Genomic DNA, 16,504 nt, shown 5'->3' with positions numbered 1-16,504 from the left:
TTGGGGCACAGAATTCTGGGGATAATCGGACGTGTTGGGGCACAGAATTCTGGGGATAATCGGACGTGTTGGGGCACAGAATTCTGGGGATAATCGGACGTGTTGGGGCAAAGAATTCTGGGGATAATCGGACGTGTTGGGGCACAGAATTCTGGGGATAATCGGACGTGTTGGGGCAAAGAATTCTGGGGATAATCGGACGTGTTGGGGCACAGAATTCTGGGAATAATGGGACGTGTTGGGGCACAGAATTCTGGTGATAATCGGACGTGTTGGGGCACAGAATTCTGGGAATAATGGGACGTGTTGGGGCACAGAATTCTGGGGATAATCGGACGTGTTGGGGCACAGAATTCTGGGGATAATCGGACGTGTTGGGGCACAGAATTCTGGGGATAATCGGACGTGTTGGGGCAAAGAATTCTGGGGATAATCGGACGTGTTGGGGCACAGAATTCTGGGAATAATGGGACGTGTTGGGGAACAGAATTCTGGGGATAATCGGACGTGTTGGGGCACAGAATTCTGGGGATAATCGGACGTGTTGGGGCAAAGAATTCTGGGGATAATCGGACGTGTTGGGGCACAGAATTCTGGGAATAATGGGACTTGTTGGGGCACAGAATTCTGGGGATAATCGGACGTGTTGGGGCACAGAATTCTGGGGATAATCGGACGTATTGGGGCACAGAATTCTGGGGATAATCGGGCATGTTGGGGCACAGAATTCTGGGAATAATCAGACACATTGGGGCACAGAATTCCAGAGTATGGGGGATGCTCAGGAGAAGTCTTAGAGGAGATTGGGTGAGGAACGGATAAGTGTGGAGGAGAGAAGAAGGTCTTGTGAGGACCAGAGCATACATCAAGCATATGGAGAGTGTATGGGCAACAAAAACACATGCTATTTTGGTATTCTTTCCCAAGAAAAACTCCACATGTCTAAAAACATAGTGTCAGCAGCCTAAGCTGAATTAGACCTATGAGAGACTCTGTTGTATTGAGATTTTCGGATAATAGTTGCGTCTACCAGTGGTGTATATGAGTACTGCAATGTTGGAAGTAACAGGAAAAAATACATTTTCAAAGAAAGCGTCACCAAAAAAAACAAAGGTTTATATTTTACCATTGGTAATTTGATGTGAATTCTTCTGTTCTTTAGGTCATAGAGTTTGATGATGGATCAGGGTCTGTTCTTCGAATACAGCCCCTCCGGGTTCACAGGGATGAAGCAATATACGAGTGTACAGCAACCAACAGCATGGGGGAAATCAACAGCAACGCCAAACTGACTGTTCTAGAAGGTAGGACATGGCAACCATCAATCGGTTTACAGTATTATACCTAAAGCTGGCATCTCTTTATTGTTCAGTGGATTCAAATAGACCCCGGTAAATACAGTGAATTTAATGGGGTTTATTGGGGATTTCCATACATGTTATGGGAATAATACTGTACTATGTACAGGCTACGTGTACCATCAAAAGTGATGGAAGCTTCAACGAGTACATGAACAAAACCTCAATCATTTGCTATGATTTCAGTGGCAGTTTACAAAATATGTCTTTATATTCTTTATGGATGGACGAGCAAGTGAAAAAAAAAGCTGAGAAAAGCAACTACCACAGGTTGGGCCATACCCGGTGAAGTTATGTCAGATCTCTTAACTTTGTCATGAACTTTATAGTCAGTGGCCAAGCAATACATTTGTCATTGCTCCACTTTCTAAAGACCAACAATACAAGGTTATATGTGTCTTACATATTTAGCATAGTCTTTAGTGAAGGTTCAGGGCATGGTAGGTCTCTTCTCTGTAATCATTCTTCACCAGTCCAGAACAGCGTCCTGACCCGGCTGCGTCCTTGTGACCTCTCAGGCTCTGCCATGTGTGACAAATCGCTGCTTCGTTCTGTGATCACTAGAGGGATTATATCTGCGCTGCTCACATTGATCCCACAGCTTGCTTCCTGCCCCCTGAAAAACCTGCTCACATATCCTCCCTTTATACTGGAGATAATAACAATAACCTTTTAAATCCTAAAGTAATCTCAAACTTTGAGAGATCCTTATGCATCTTCGTAATGGTCTGACCATGAAGGAACATTGAGAAACCAAAGCTCTGATTCATTCTTGCATTCGTACTAGTTTTTGGTGTCTTTCACCTTTATTTTGCACCATATTCATCTTTCCATTTGTGCATTTTTTTAAGTCTAATTTTTTGTGTTCACCTGTGGATTTCTTTTTTTGCCACTGTGGGTTTCCAGCGGATTCATCATTTGCGACTTTTCAAAAAGTCGCAAACTTTGTCAAAAATGTTATCTAGTTTCTTCCCTACAGCGATACGTTCACCAGATATTTTGGCGTAATCTTTGCACTATTCTAATATACTGGGGACTTTTTGCTCTAAAATATTTCACAAAAGGTTAAAGATGAAATAAGATCATTTTTTAACTTTTTGCAGAGTTCATAAACCCAAGCGCGCCATTTTAAATAATTTGGCAAAAGCAAACAAAATACTCTAAACAGTAATTGGAGTATGCGGAAGGGGTGTGATGATTTAGAAAACCTTTATAACGGATTTTTTGTATGGGTAAGACATCTATGATTAAGGAACGATATTCCGCAACGATTGAACCAAGGAAAACGGAAGTGCCGACTTTCTACTGCTGATCTATCTTTTTGTCTGCTCAGGCTGCCATTCACCCAAGATGTGTGGTGAGCTGTCATTTTCTGTGTTAAAAAACCCACGACAACGGATACCCAAAAGACAAACTGAAATTATGAATTGGGTAATGTTTCAGACAGTATGGACTAAAAGAATTATGATAGGAGGCCAAAAAATGGCTACTTTTTGTTTTTTTGGTGAGTGAAGACTAAATAACAGTCAGTCATTCATTCAGCCGACAACAGATTCTTCGGTCTCGTCATATACATATGCTTTTATTACAGCTGAGCTTGTATGTACTTTCACAGGAAGAGGGGAGTAAGCTGCTGCCAGACAGTTCTGGCAGTAGCTTATGTCCTTTGAAAATGTAGAATTGGGAATGTTCAAATTTAACATGCCCACTCGTTATTCCCCTGACATAACTTAAGCGTCACATACAATACAATATATAATTAGATGTACAGTCAGTCTTGACAAAATTGACAACTTTGACTGATTTCAATCTGTGTGTGACCCCGTTTTGAAGATGCAGCCATACACATTTTAGTCCAGATAGGTTGCTACATACATTCAACCTGGCCATAAATGTTCAGTGGCAGCAGGTGAAGGGTGAACATTCTTTCTGGGAACTTTTTTTTTATGGAAAGCTCTTTTGCTGAATAGTGTTGGGTCTTCTTTGTAATCTCTCCATATATTGTGGAGTCATCAGGAGCCCAAGCCTTCCCGGAGACCTGCAGTGTTCATGCATAGAGCATTATCTTGCTTTCTAGATTCTAATCTCCCTGGGACTGAGCTTCGGTTACTCAGCCTATGTGATACATTTATCCTTTGTGCATTATGTATAGACCCTGTAACATCCTACTTACCATATGCACGCGTGGTTAGAAATGTAAACACCGGTGATTATCTGGCGCGCAGCAGAGACGGGAGGGTGGGCTGGGGACCGTGACTTGAAAGACCATGATCGTATATGGAGGCTCAGGCTTCTGTGCTTCAGCTGCATTCTGCTGGGGAGCTGAGGGGTTAACGAGAATATGCCGCTATGAAATTATTTTAAAATCTGGTGATCACTACTGTGGTGGTGATTAGCATGCAATGTATTTTCAAGAGACACTTGATGAGCCTTGTATAAGGTGTTAGTGTGCTGGAAGAGGAGCAGTGTCAATCCTCTCTGGAGCTCCGCAATACCTGGAGCAACTAAACTAGTTATCACGCGGCAATTGTCACGGTATTTTATATGTTTAATACTATAATTGAAAAGCAATTAAAATTTTCATTCCCACAAGGGGAAGAGAGAAATTGTGGGGGCAGCACAGTGGCTGAGTGGTTAGCACTACAACCTTGCAGCGCTGGGGTCCTGGTTTCAAATCCCACCAAGGACAACATCTGCAAGGAGTCTGTATGTTCTCATGTTTGCGTGGGTTTCCTCTGGGTTCTCCGGTTTCAGCCTACACTCCAAAGACATACTGATGGGGAATTTAGATTGTGAGCCTCAATGGGGACAGTGATCACAATGTCTGCTAAGCAAATTAATGGCTATATATAACAGAGAGTATAAATAAATAGGAGTATCGTAACATGTGTCTTTCACTTGAAACACTTTTTGCAGTCTTCCATAGAAAATCGCCCAAACGAGTTCCTTTAAATCACCTCAGCTTTAAGGCCCCCATACACATTAGAATAATGTCGGCTAATGTTGATTGGTATGGCCAACAGTCAAATGTTTATGGGGGCCTCCTGGCCCACCAGTCCCCCAATAGATGATTGTCCGGGGAGATAAGGATCCAGCATGTACGATTTCGGACTGCCAATCCTGCTGGAAGAGTCTATTATAGATCACACAGGATCTCTCGCCTGTGTATGGGGGAGTCAGTAGATGGCAATCTACATGGTATGGGGGGCTTAGTTCTTGTCACTTTCCCCTCTACTGCTGCTTCAGGAAGTGGGATCTTGTGGGCATTTTTTGAGTAATTGAAAATTACTTCTCTCGTTGATAGTAGAGCAAGAAAGGGAGGGGAGACCACTGAAACGCCTCTGTTCCTTTCTTCTTTCTTTTCTCCTGGGCAGCTGATAAGCTGAATTATGCAGGAGTCATATCGAGCATTTTCTGTCTTTTTCAATTATGACCTGAAGCAGTGAAGTATCAGACTCGGTTTGCTTGTCTGGCAGGGGGAGGGCACCATAAATGACCAGAAGAAGGTTATTATACTGTGGGGTACAGCTAAGTAAATGTCGTATTGAGCATCTTGGAAGAAGGATACATCGGGCTTAGGCGTGATATGCTGTGCATGTTAGTGAAGGGCAGAAGCTATAGATGCGCAGTCTCATGAGGGAAAATAACCCCCTTCCAGGGGGACTAAGCTGGAGTTCATCTCCTACCAAGACATCTGCCCTCTACATTCAGCATATGCCAGCGTAGCAGATCTGTGCATCCTTTGGATTAGAGCCAAGTAGCCTCATTACTGGATCTGCAAACTACTTGTAGAAAAGCCTATAACCGGACCATTTAACAATCAATTTCCCCACAAAATGAACTAACATTAGTAACACTGAAGGCTACATGGTGAAGGCATTTTATAAAATATGTTTTGGTAAATTTAATATAACTACTATAATACTGCCCCTATGTATAAGAATATAACTAATATAATACTGCCCCTATGTACAAGAATATAACTACTATAATACTGCCCCCTATGTACAAGAATATAGTTACTATAATACTGCTCCTATGTACAAGAATATAACTACTATAATACTGCCCCCTATGTACAAGAATATAACTACTCTAATACTGCTCCCTATGTACAAGAATATAACTACTATAATACTGCTCCTATGTACAAGAATATAACTACTATAATACTGCCCCCTATGTACAAGAATATAGTTACTATAATACTGCTCCTATGTACAAGAATATAACTACTATAATACTGCCCCTATGTACAAGAATATAGTTACTATAATACTGCTCCTATGTACAAGAATATAACTACTATAATACTGCCCCCTATGTACAAGAATATAGTTACTATAATACTGCTCCTATGTACAAGAATATAACTACTATAATACTGCCCCTATGTACAAGAATATAACTACTATAATACTGCTCCCTATGTACAAGAATATAACTACTATAATACTGCTCCTATGTACAAGAATATAACTACTATAATACTGCCCCCTATGTACAAGAATATAGTTACTATAATACTGCTCCTATGTACAAGAATATAACTACTATAATACTGCCCCTATGTACAAGAATATAGTTACTATAATACTGCTCCTATGTACAAGAATATAACTACTATAATACTGCCCCTATGTACAAGAATATAACTACTATAATACTGCTCCCTATGTACAAGAATATAACTACTATAATACTGCTCCTATGTACAAGAATATAACTACTATAATACTGCCCCCTATGTACAAGAATATAGTTACTATAATACTGCTCCTATGTACAAGAATATAACTACTATAATACTGCTCCCTATGTACAAGAATATAACTACTATAATACTGCTCCCTATGTACAAGAATATAACTACTATAATACTGCCCCTATGTACAAGAATATAACTACTATAATACTGCCCCCTATGTACAAGAATATAGTTACTATAATACTGCTCCTATGTACAAGAATATAACTACTATAATACTGCTCCCTATGTACAAGAATATAACTACTATAATACTGCTCCCTATGTACAAGAATATAACTACTATAATACTGCTCCTATGTACAAGAATATAACTACTATAATACTGCTCCCTATGTACAAGAATATAACTACTATAATACTGCTCCCTATGTACAAGAATATAACTACTATAATACTGCCCCTATGTACAAGAATATAACTACTATAATACTGCCCCCTATGTACAAGAATATAGTTACTATAATACTGCTCCTATGTACAAGAATATAACTACTATAATACTGCCCCTATGTACAAGAATATAACTACTATAATACTGCTCCCTATGTACAAGAATATAACTACTATAATACTGCTCCTATGTACAAGAATATAACTACTATAATACTGCCCCCTATGTACAAGAATATAACTACTATAATACTGCTCCCTATGTACAAGAATATAACTACTATAATACTGCTCCTATGTACAAGAATATAACTACTATAATACTGCCCCTATGTACAAGAATATAACTACTATAATACTGCCCCTATGTACAAGAGTATAACTACTATAATACTGCTCCCTATGTACAAGAATATAGTTACTATAATACTGCTCCTATGTACAAGAATATAACTACTATAATACTGCCCCCTATGTACAAGAATATAACTACTATAATACTGCCCCCTATGTACAAGAATATAACTACTATAATACTGCCCCTATGTACAAGAATATAACTACTATAATACTGCTCCCTATGTACAAGAATATAACTACTATAATACTACTCCTATGTATAAGAATATAACTAATATAATACTGCCCCTATGTACAAGAATATAACTACTATAATACTGCCCCCTATGTATAAGAATATAACTACTATAATACTGCCCCATGTACAATAATATGTACAAGAATATAACTACTATAATACTGCCCACTATGTACAAGAATATAACTACTATAATACTGCTCCTATGTACAAGAATATAACTACTATAATACTGCTCCTATGTACAAGAATATAACTACTATAATACTGCTCCTATGTACAAGAATATAACTACTATAATACTGCTCCTATGTACAAGAATATAACTACTATAATACTGCCCCTATGTACAAGAATATAACTACTATAATACTGCCCCTATGTACAAGAATATAACTACTATAATACTGCTCCTATGGACAAGAATATAACTACTATAATACTGCCTCCTATGTACAAGAATATAACTACTATAATACTGCTCCTATGTACAAGAATATAACTACTATAATACTACTCCTATGTACAAGAATATAACTACTATAATACTGCCCCTATGTACAAGAATATAACTACTATAATACTGCCCCTATGTACAAGAATATAACTACTATAATACTACTCCTATGTACAAGAATATAACTACTATAATACTGCCCCTATGTACAAGAATATAACTACTATAATACTACTCCTATGTACAAGAATATAACTACTATAATACTGCCCCCTGTGTACAAGAATATAACTACTATAATACTGCTCATATGTACAAGAATATTACTACTATAATACTGCCCCTATGTACAAGAATATAACTACTATAATACTGCCCCTTTGTACAAGAATATAACTACTAAAACACTGCTCCTATGTATAAGAATATAACTACTATAATACTGCCCCCTATGTATAAGAATATAACTACTATAATACTGCCCCATGTACAATAATATGTACAAGAATATAACTACTATAATACTGCTCCCTATGTACAAGAATATAACTACTATAATACTGCTCCTATGTACAAGAATATAACGAATATAATACTACCCCCTATGTACAAGAATATAACTACTATAATACTGCCCACTATGTACAAGAATATAACTACTATAATACTGTCCCCTATGTACAAGAATATAACTACTATAATACTGCCCCCTATATACACGCATATTACTAGTATAATACTGTTCCCTGTGTACAAAGATATCATTACTATACTACTGCCTCCTATACCCAAAATTACAACTGCCATATTGCCTCCTATGTACTGGAATGCAATGTCAATGATGCTGCTTCCTGTGGACAGAAACATACTTTTCGTATAACCTCACCATGACGTCATCTCTAAACTACATTATCTGCCATGAAAATGAGGTAGAAAACCAGTGAAAATCAGGGGGTCTTTGTTACAGTGTGTCGCTTGACTTTTTTGAGGCATTAGCTGGCTTCCTCCATTGTGAGCAAGCTGCAGTTAATTCCCAGTTTGTTTTTATTCTTATTTATTTCCGCCATTAGATTCTCTTCCCGTTTTACGGAGCCTGAGTAAGAACCGTAGCCCGCGCGCACCACATCGCACATTGTTCTGCCCATTGTTCGTACCTTATACATTATTAATCATAATAATTGTAAATAAGATAAAGTGGATACACGTTTTCCATTCTGTTGCTACGAGGCATTAGAAATTGTGTTGGTTATAATGCATGGAGCCTATTTTCAAGAGGAACAATGCTTCAAATGTTCCAGCCATTTTTACTTTAACAAATCCTGTATTTGCCTACAAGGGAGAGAGAGAAAAATAATAATAATAATAATTTCCTCTCTGAAACTTTCCAATTTAATCACAAATTGCCCTCGTGGAATGCGCTCATTAACTTCGTCAGAAAGCTCATTCCTGGCTCTGATTTACTCTGTCAGTAAAAAGGAAGAACAGTTACAAATATCATGTAGTCATTAATAAGCCTTGCTTGCATATTTCTGTCTTGTAGGGGCTCTTCTGATTAGATCCTATATGTGTGGATAATCTTCGCCTCATTTGTAAACCTTTGTTTGCAAGGGTAATGTCGCTTTCCTTTCGGAGACACCGTAAGTCTGTTTTCAGCCACGATCTCGTATTTTTGGACCCAAGGACTCCGATGCCTATTGGTACCCACAGCCTGTCAAACTTTACAAAGACAACTGAATGAGCAGCAACCTCTTGGATTAGGAGTCTCTGTCAATCATACAATGTCTTCACGTCATCTGTATGTCACGCAAATGTCACCTGCCATTTATATTCATAGCCCATGGTTCCTGACACTCACCCAGCGTCATCCAAGAAGACGACTCCTGCCCTTTAAGTTGTGCGAAGGAGCAGGGGTGATCTGAATACACACCTATGATGAGGCTGATCATGATGGTTGTTAAAGGGCATCTTCCACTATAGATTGGTATCAAATCAAATTATTAAAGTCTTCACTCGCCCCCCCACCACCACCCATTTTTGTTTCTGATCCACAATGTAGATTGTTAAAGGGAATCTGTCGTCAGCAGGTTTTTGCCATGTAATCTGAGCATGATGTAGGGGCTGAGACCCTGATTCCAGCATTTTGATACAATAACTGTTTTGTAGATGTAGCAGAGCTCAGAATGCTGAGCTCTGTATAACCCAGCCCACACCCCCAGCTTTGTATGTACATTGTACCTTGACCTAAAGATGCCAATCAGTGGTGGGGTTATACAGAGCAGTTGATTAGGAGGCACCTAGTCCTGTTATGATAATCTCCTGCTGATAAAATGCTGATTTTATTGAATCAAGAACACACACCCTAGTAAGTGACTCATCGTTGGAATCAGGCTCTCAGCCTCTATTTCATGCTGCTCTCATACTACATAGCAAAACCTGCTGACAGATGCAATTTAATGAACTGAAGATATGAAGACTTGCAAGGTAGAGCCCAGTACTTCACGTTCCATAAATGTAGGTAGTATTCCGTTTTTTTCCTGAATGCTCTGTCATGTGTTTTGGGTCTTCTGACGCCTCAAAAACTCAGTGTTCATGATTTCTGCTACCAGCTGCCCTCTTCTTTTCCCAGCTTCAGGCCTCTCTAACATAACTGCGTTTTCTAATGATTTGGGTCTTTGCACAATACAAGATGTGTAAAGGAGAATGCGTCTTCATCCAACAACTATTCCTTCTGGCTCGCACTCCCAACCTATATACCACACAAGAATGCTTGTATTCTCAATGGCAGAGAACAATAAGCTGCTGCCAGACGCCTCTGCCGATCGCCCATAAAATCAAAAGGATGGAACATCTTGAAATCCAACGGCTTGATCTTTCCCTTTACGTCTGCCATCTGTGGTGGGTCAGGACACCCATGTACACATTAGATGGTCAGTCAGTCTGCTGAAATCAGCGGTTTTCATCAGCATTCATCTAGTGTGACGGGACATCTTATCTGTGCTTCAAGTGGAAGGTCAGTGGACAATTCCAGCCTGCAGCCCTCCTGCATGATTGTTATCTTAAAGCAGATCTTCAGATATCGCACACTGGAGCCCGTACACATTAAATCGTTCAGCTGGCAGTTATCTCGCCCGACTATCCCATATACAGGAGTTCTCGCTCAGCAGAGCTCTGCTCTATTCTCTATGATGGGGAGAAACACTGCCAGATATCTCTGGCAGAGGCTTATTTCTACAGAACTAAAGGATCAAGAATCCAAAATCGGACATGCCAGATCCTTAACTTCCCGGGTTCAGCTGACAGAAGTCTGTGTATGGGGACCTTGAGTCAATTTCTAGTGATAAGCGAGCGTGCTCGTTTAACCCTTTAGCCGAGCATGCTCGGGTGCTTGCCGAGTATCTTCGACGTGCCCGTATATTATAGTTGAGTCCCTGCTTCCACGTGATTTACAGCTGTTAGTCAGCCTCAACACATGCAGGGATTGCCTGTTTGTTAGGGAATCCTCACATGTGTTGAAGCTGTCTTACAGATGTAAATCATGCAGACGCAGGGACTCGAACATAATATAATGCGAGCTTGTCGAAGATACTCGGTAAGCACCTGAGCATGCTCGGTTAAAGGGTTAAACGAGCATGCTCGCTCATCACTTAAGTGGTCACTTGTATTTTATACTTATTTGCTCCTTGCTATATTTGATCTCTGCTCTCCAGCAATGATTTTGTGCTGAGCTTGTATTTGCAGCTGCTGATGTGAACGAATGAGCAGAGATTCAGTGTAAAGTATGACGGAACAATGGAGCAGCCAATGGCTCTTGTCAGACAGGAAGTGGATTTTAGACCACCACAGACTTCAGTAGATAGTGGAGCTGAGCTGGAGTCACTGATCACAGCTGTAAATTGCCATATTAAAGCCGTTCTTATGTTGTGTTCAGGCAAAAGGCAAGATAATGTGCAAATGACAAAAAAAAAGTTCTGTTCATACAACTGATGGTTAATCTTTGCCTGTAGCGGCATCACTGCTAGGATCCAGAGCATATTCCTCCCCACAGAAGCACCGCAGCAAATAATTGTTTAGCAGGTCTTAGCGCTTTACTAGAAGATGCTTCATTTAATATAGGATACTAGCTGGCACTAATAAAGGAGGCGCTGGCTGCAGGACCGCTCCCTGTGGGATTCTGCTGCTTCACTGTGATAAATGGCTCTCATTACTTATTACTCTTTGCTTTCTTAATCTTAAATAATGCTATATCCGCTCACAACAATTTTTTGTCCATTGTGGCCTACGTCTCGCTGTTTTCTCCCCACCTCAGTGGAAGAGGCAATGTCAAAATGCCTTGCCGACTCCATAAATATTGCATCCTCTTACTCCCCTTGATCTACATCCTGAATGTCTTCCTGAAAGAAACAGATTTGTCAATGATAAACGTCTGACAGTTACAAATGATGGTTGCAGGGAGGCTTGCCTGCAATATGTCCTTGCTCCAAGCCCTGTTCCTGCACAGTGTGTGCTACCTGCCTCCCAGCCAGCGAGCTCCGAGATGGGGAGGGCCGGGGACACTGAACCGGGACCACTGACAGCTTCTTACTGCCATCGAGAAAAATAGGGGGACAGAGACTGATTATAGAATCAAAGAGCAGCAATTAATGGAAAAGGAAAAGATCTGAATTAGAGGAGGCCAATGGGGAGAAGGGATGCGCATGTCTGATATCAGGCGGCCACTCAAGAATCTAACTCCACATCACTGTACATTTGAGCCGTGTATGGGATTGTGCACTTTCATACATTGAAACAATTTGTTACATCCCCGGTGATCCCTGAGTTACATTGTGTCCATGATCTAAAAATGGTCTAACGGTATAGAAAGTAGGTGTTTTAAGAAAAATTACTATTAAATTGCTACTTTTATTCTAGGAGTGTGGCTGCTTCCAGGCGGCCGTAACCAGATGTATTTTCGGGTCCGCATAGCAGATTCAGTGTCCGGATCTCCCACAGTTCGCTATAGTGATCTAATTTCAATCCTTTTAATCTGCATGAGGTCTGGCCATTGCGTCTGTAGTACTGATGCAACTCATATTGGGTCAAAATGAAGCAATTATTTCCCCCATCCTACTGCTGGAAGCATTTGCAACCTTTAAGGCTAAAAACACTATGGGATCCTGGGTTTACTGCTACTGGTGACATTATAGATGGACACTATTCTTAGAGTTCCTCTAAATTGCAACCTCCAATACAGTAGTACTTACTGATGATAGTCACGCTTTATTTAAAGTATTAATGGCCTTATTATTTAAGTTAATCTTTCATGTATTTTCTGTATCTCCTTGCACTGTTATACCCTCTTACTCCGATTCATCTTGAGCCTCTAAGTTCATGTGTATGAGCCAAAACTACAGAGCTGCTAACAATTACTGCAAGGCGAGCAGGAGAGGACGCGAGATTAAAGAAGCCCTCCCATTAAAGTGTTATCCTCTTAATATATTGTAATCATTATATTATATATGAACAATTGTGAATTTTGCCTTTCTACCAGGTAATTCTTCTCTTTTCTCTGCTCTATGTAAAAACAGGAAGTCTCTTGTTCCTGCATTTATCATTCCCTCCTTCAACTCCTGACCCAGCTGCTCCGCTCATCCCCCCTGCCAGGGACTTTTGCAGTGACTCATGACTCCTGCAGGGAAAATTGACCTCCTGTTTCTACATAGAGCTTAGAAGGATTCAGCTGGTCAGTTTTTAATCACGTGATGTCATAGACCTAATTTAAAACAGAAGAATTAACTGCGTAGAAAGGCAAAATGAGCAATTGTAAGTACACAGTATCATATAATATGATGATTGCAATATATTAAGAGGATAAAAACGTTAATGGGAGGAGTGCTTCTTTAATCTCCGGTCCTCTCCTGCTCTCCTTGCAGTAATTGTTAGCGGTTCTGTAGTTTTGGCTCATGCTCATGAACTTGGAGGCTCAAGATGAATCGGAGTAAGGGCTCTTTCACACATCAGTATATCCGGTACGAGTCATGACAGTTTCCACATGTACAGGAGACACTGACACACGCAGACCCATTGAAATGAATGAGTCTGTGCACATCTCAGTGTGTTTTCACGGACTGTGTGTCCTTGTGCTCCACATGGAAACAAGTCTGTTTTTTTTGTGAATACACGGTCTGCAAAAGTGCCACAGTTAGCGCTTTTCCCAAGCTCCGGGTGCTGAACAATGTCCTCATCATGGTTCCCTGCCGCTGCTGCGATCAGCACCAGCAGGGACCATGATGAGGGTAGTGGTAGTCTGATCCCACAGTGTCCCCTCCTGTAAAAATAAGAATAAAATAATAAAATTCAGGTACTCTCCTCTCCTAGGTGTTCCCTGCTGTAATCCATGCGACCTCTGCTGCAGAGGAGCCGGGGAGAATGAGCCACTCCAGAGCTGCGCTCAATGAGTGACAGGTCACCACTCATGAGCTGAAACTCCAGAGCGGCTCATTCTCTCCGGCTCCTCTGCAGCAGCGGTTGCATGGATTACAGCGTGGGACACCTAGGCGAGGTGAGTACATGGATTTTATTATTTTATTCTTATTTTTACAGGTGAGGACACTGTGAGAGCAGACACTACTACCCTAATTACTGTCCTCACTGGTGCTGATTGCAGCGCTGGCAGGGGACAATGATGAGGGCAGCATTCAGCACCCGGCGCTTGGGAACAGCGCTAACTGAAACGCTGATTCCCAGGCACCGTCTGTGTGATCCTGATGTTGCACAAAGTTGCCACACGTGTGACACACTCGGAAACACAGGACACTGATATCTCCGGTACCGGTATGTCTGGTATCGGAAATATCCGGACGTGTGAAACCGGCCTATAGTGGGTATAACAGTGCAAGGAGATACAGAAAATACTTGAAAGCTAAATAAGGCCGATAATTCTTTAAATAACGCGTGACTATCATCGGTAAGTACTGCTGTATTGGAGGCTGCAAGAAGAATTAACTGGGTAGAAAAGCAAAATTAGCAATTGTAAGAATACAGTGCCATAAAATATGATGACTGCAATATATTAAGAATATAAAAATGTTGATGGGAGGAGTGCTTCTTTAAATACAGTCATAACAATGCATATTTCGCTACCATTAAAGATGAGGACACACCTTGTGGTCACCGAGAACCAGCGATGTGGTAAAAAAAACAACTAAGCTAATATGTGGTTTTACCAAAAATAATTGGGGTTTTCTAATGATAGCTAATGGTTGTGTATTTTTTTTGCAGGTTAAACCACATATCGCCTGCACAGTGAACGCTGCGATTGTATGTAACCTTAAGAATCTCATACAACAAAGCAGGTGGAAACTGGTGGAATTAATACAGCGCTCAAAATTTAATCAGATGAAGTTAATAGAAATGTTTTATTCTTAAACAAAAAAAATTATTGTAGAAAAAAAAAAAGAGCTGAAGGTCAGGAATTCATCGAGAAGTGCAGAAATGAAATTGATATTAGTAAGAAACTTTTCTTCGTATTTTTTTTCTTTCAAAACTCGAGCAACTGATATAAAAGGAAAACATTCTGTCAGTGCTAATTACCGGCGGTATTAGAATATAAGCATGTGGAGATGAGAGGTTCGCTTTTCATTAGCCACCATGGCTAATTATCCCCGGCTCTAGCAAGCTGTTGACAGTTGAGAATAATAATCGCTGGGGTGATTTACGTTGCTTCAACTTTGTGGCAATTTATAACTGACCCTGGTCAAGCTCCTGTCCGCTGTGACTATCTGCATACATTGGCCTTCCTACATGAGATTAGATTGTGAGCTTCTGGACACAGGACATTCTCTGTGCTGTGGGTTATAATTTGGAATCATTGGGCTGTATGAGCCGTAAAGAATAAATTAACGCCAATTATACCCAGAAGATCGCAAATATTTTATGATCACGTTATTTTCTTAGTTACTTGACTGATCTCGGGTATGTGCACGCGTTTGGTGTTTGCTGCAGAAAAATCTGCGGCAAATACTCAAGTGTTGGCAAGAAAAACGCTGAGTAAAATACTTTTTTTAAAACATTTTTTGTGTGTGTGTTTTATGCTTTTTTTTACTTTTTGTTTTTTTTCCCCATTCATTCGAATGGGTTAAAAACGCTATAAAAACACGGAAAGAATTGACACGCTTCAGATTTTAAAAAACAAACGCTTTGATGGTTCAAATCCTCAAGGAAAAGATGATCATCAAGTGAATGACATTTCAGAAGTCTCATTCACTTTGCTGGTACTGCAAAACACTGTGTGTGTGTGTGTGTGTGTGTGTGTGTGTGTGTGTGTGTGTGTGTGTGTGTGTTTTTTTTTTCCGTGGCAAAAACCCAGTGTGTGAACAAGCCCTTAGTCATTTAAGAAGTGAAGCCGTTCAAAGACATCTTATTGTTTTCTGCCTAACAGTGAATATATTTGTACACAATGTATTATATTGTTATTGTAAAGTCTCAGACAGCAGTGCAAAATAAGCTGAGAAAACTAGTTAAAGGCAAACTTCAGCAGGACGGAGTACTTTCTCTTTTGGTATGTCACTTCCACCCTCCAGACCCCAACTTAAAGAAAAAAATAAATAACAGGACAACAACTCATTTGATCAGTTACAGATATGGACAGAATAATGTGATCATAAATTAGATTGGAGCAAACCAGGTGTACCAAATCCTCTCCTCTTATTCTAGCCTCCCCACTACCTGCCTGCCCTCCGTGTTAGCAAACCCTTCATGGGAGACGGCAGAGTTTATTTCAGCTCCACCATTCAGGATCCTCCATCAGCTTTACCAATTACATCAAGTTTATGGTGCTCGGTGCTGAGCTGCAGACTGCATCCCTCACCCTGAATGTGACGAGACGGCTGGGCCTATATTAAATACCCCGTGACTACACACTCTTTTTCATTTTGTCATAAATGCTACAAGGC

General features: G+C 40.2%; 1 protein-coding gene across 16 annotated transcripts in view; it reads left to right on the top strand.

Moving 5' to 3' along the window:
* PTPRF (protein tyrosine phosphatase receptor type F) overlaps nucleotides 1-16,504 on the top strand; it is a 1,261,345-nt gene that overhangs the window by 1,133,803 nt on the left and 111,038 nt on the right. For all 16 annotated transcript variants that reach the window (XM_073643643.1, XM_073643644.1, XM_073643642.1 and 13 more), the window contains one exon: nucleotides 1,163-1,304. In XM_073643643.1, the coding sequence (XP_073499744.1) occupies nucleotides 1,163-1,304 (142 nt within the window). The remainder of the gene's footprint in view (nucleotides 1-1,162; nucleotides 1,305-16,504) is intronic.

The sequence above is a fragment of the Phyllobates terribilis genome, unplaced genomic scaffold (assembly GCF_046119375.1).
Source record: "Phyllobates terribilis strain yellow unplaced genomic scaffold, ASM4611937v1 Scaffold_8__6_contigs__length_399053987, whole genome shotgun sequence".
Lineage (NCBI taxonomy): Eukaryota > Metazoa > Chordata > Amphibia > Anura > Dendrobatidae > Phyllobates > Phyllobates terribilis.
Note: the sequence above shows the minus strand (reverse complement) of the source record. Positions and strands in the feature narration are given on the sequence as shown.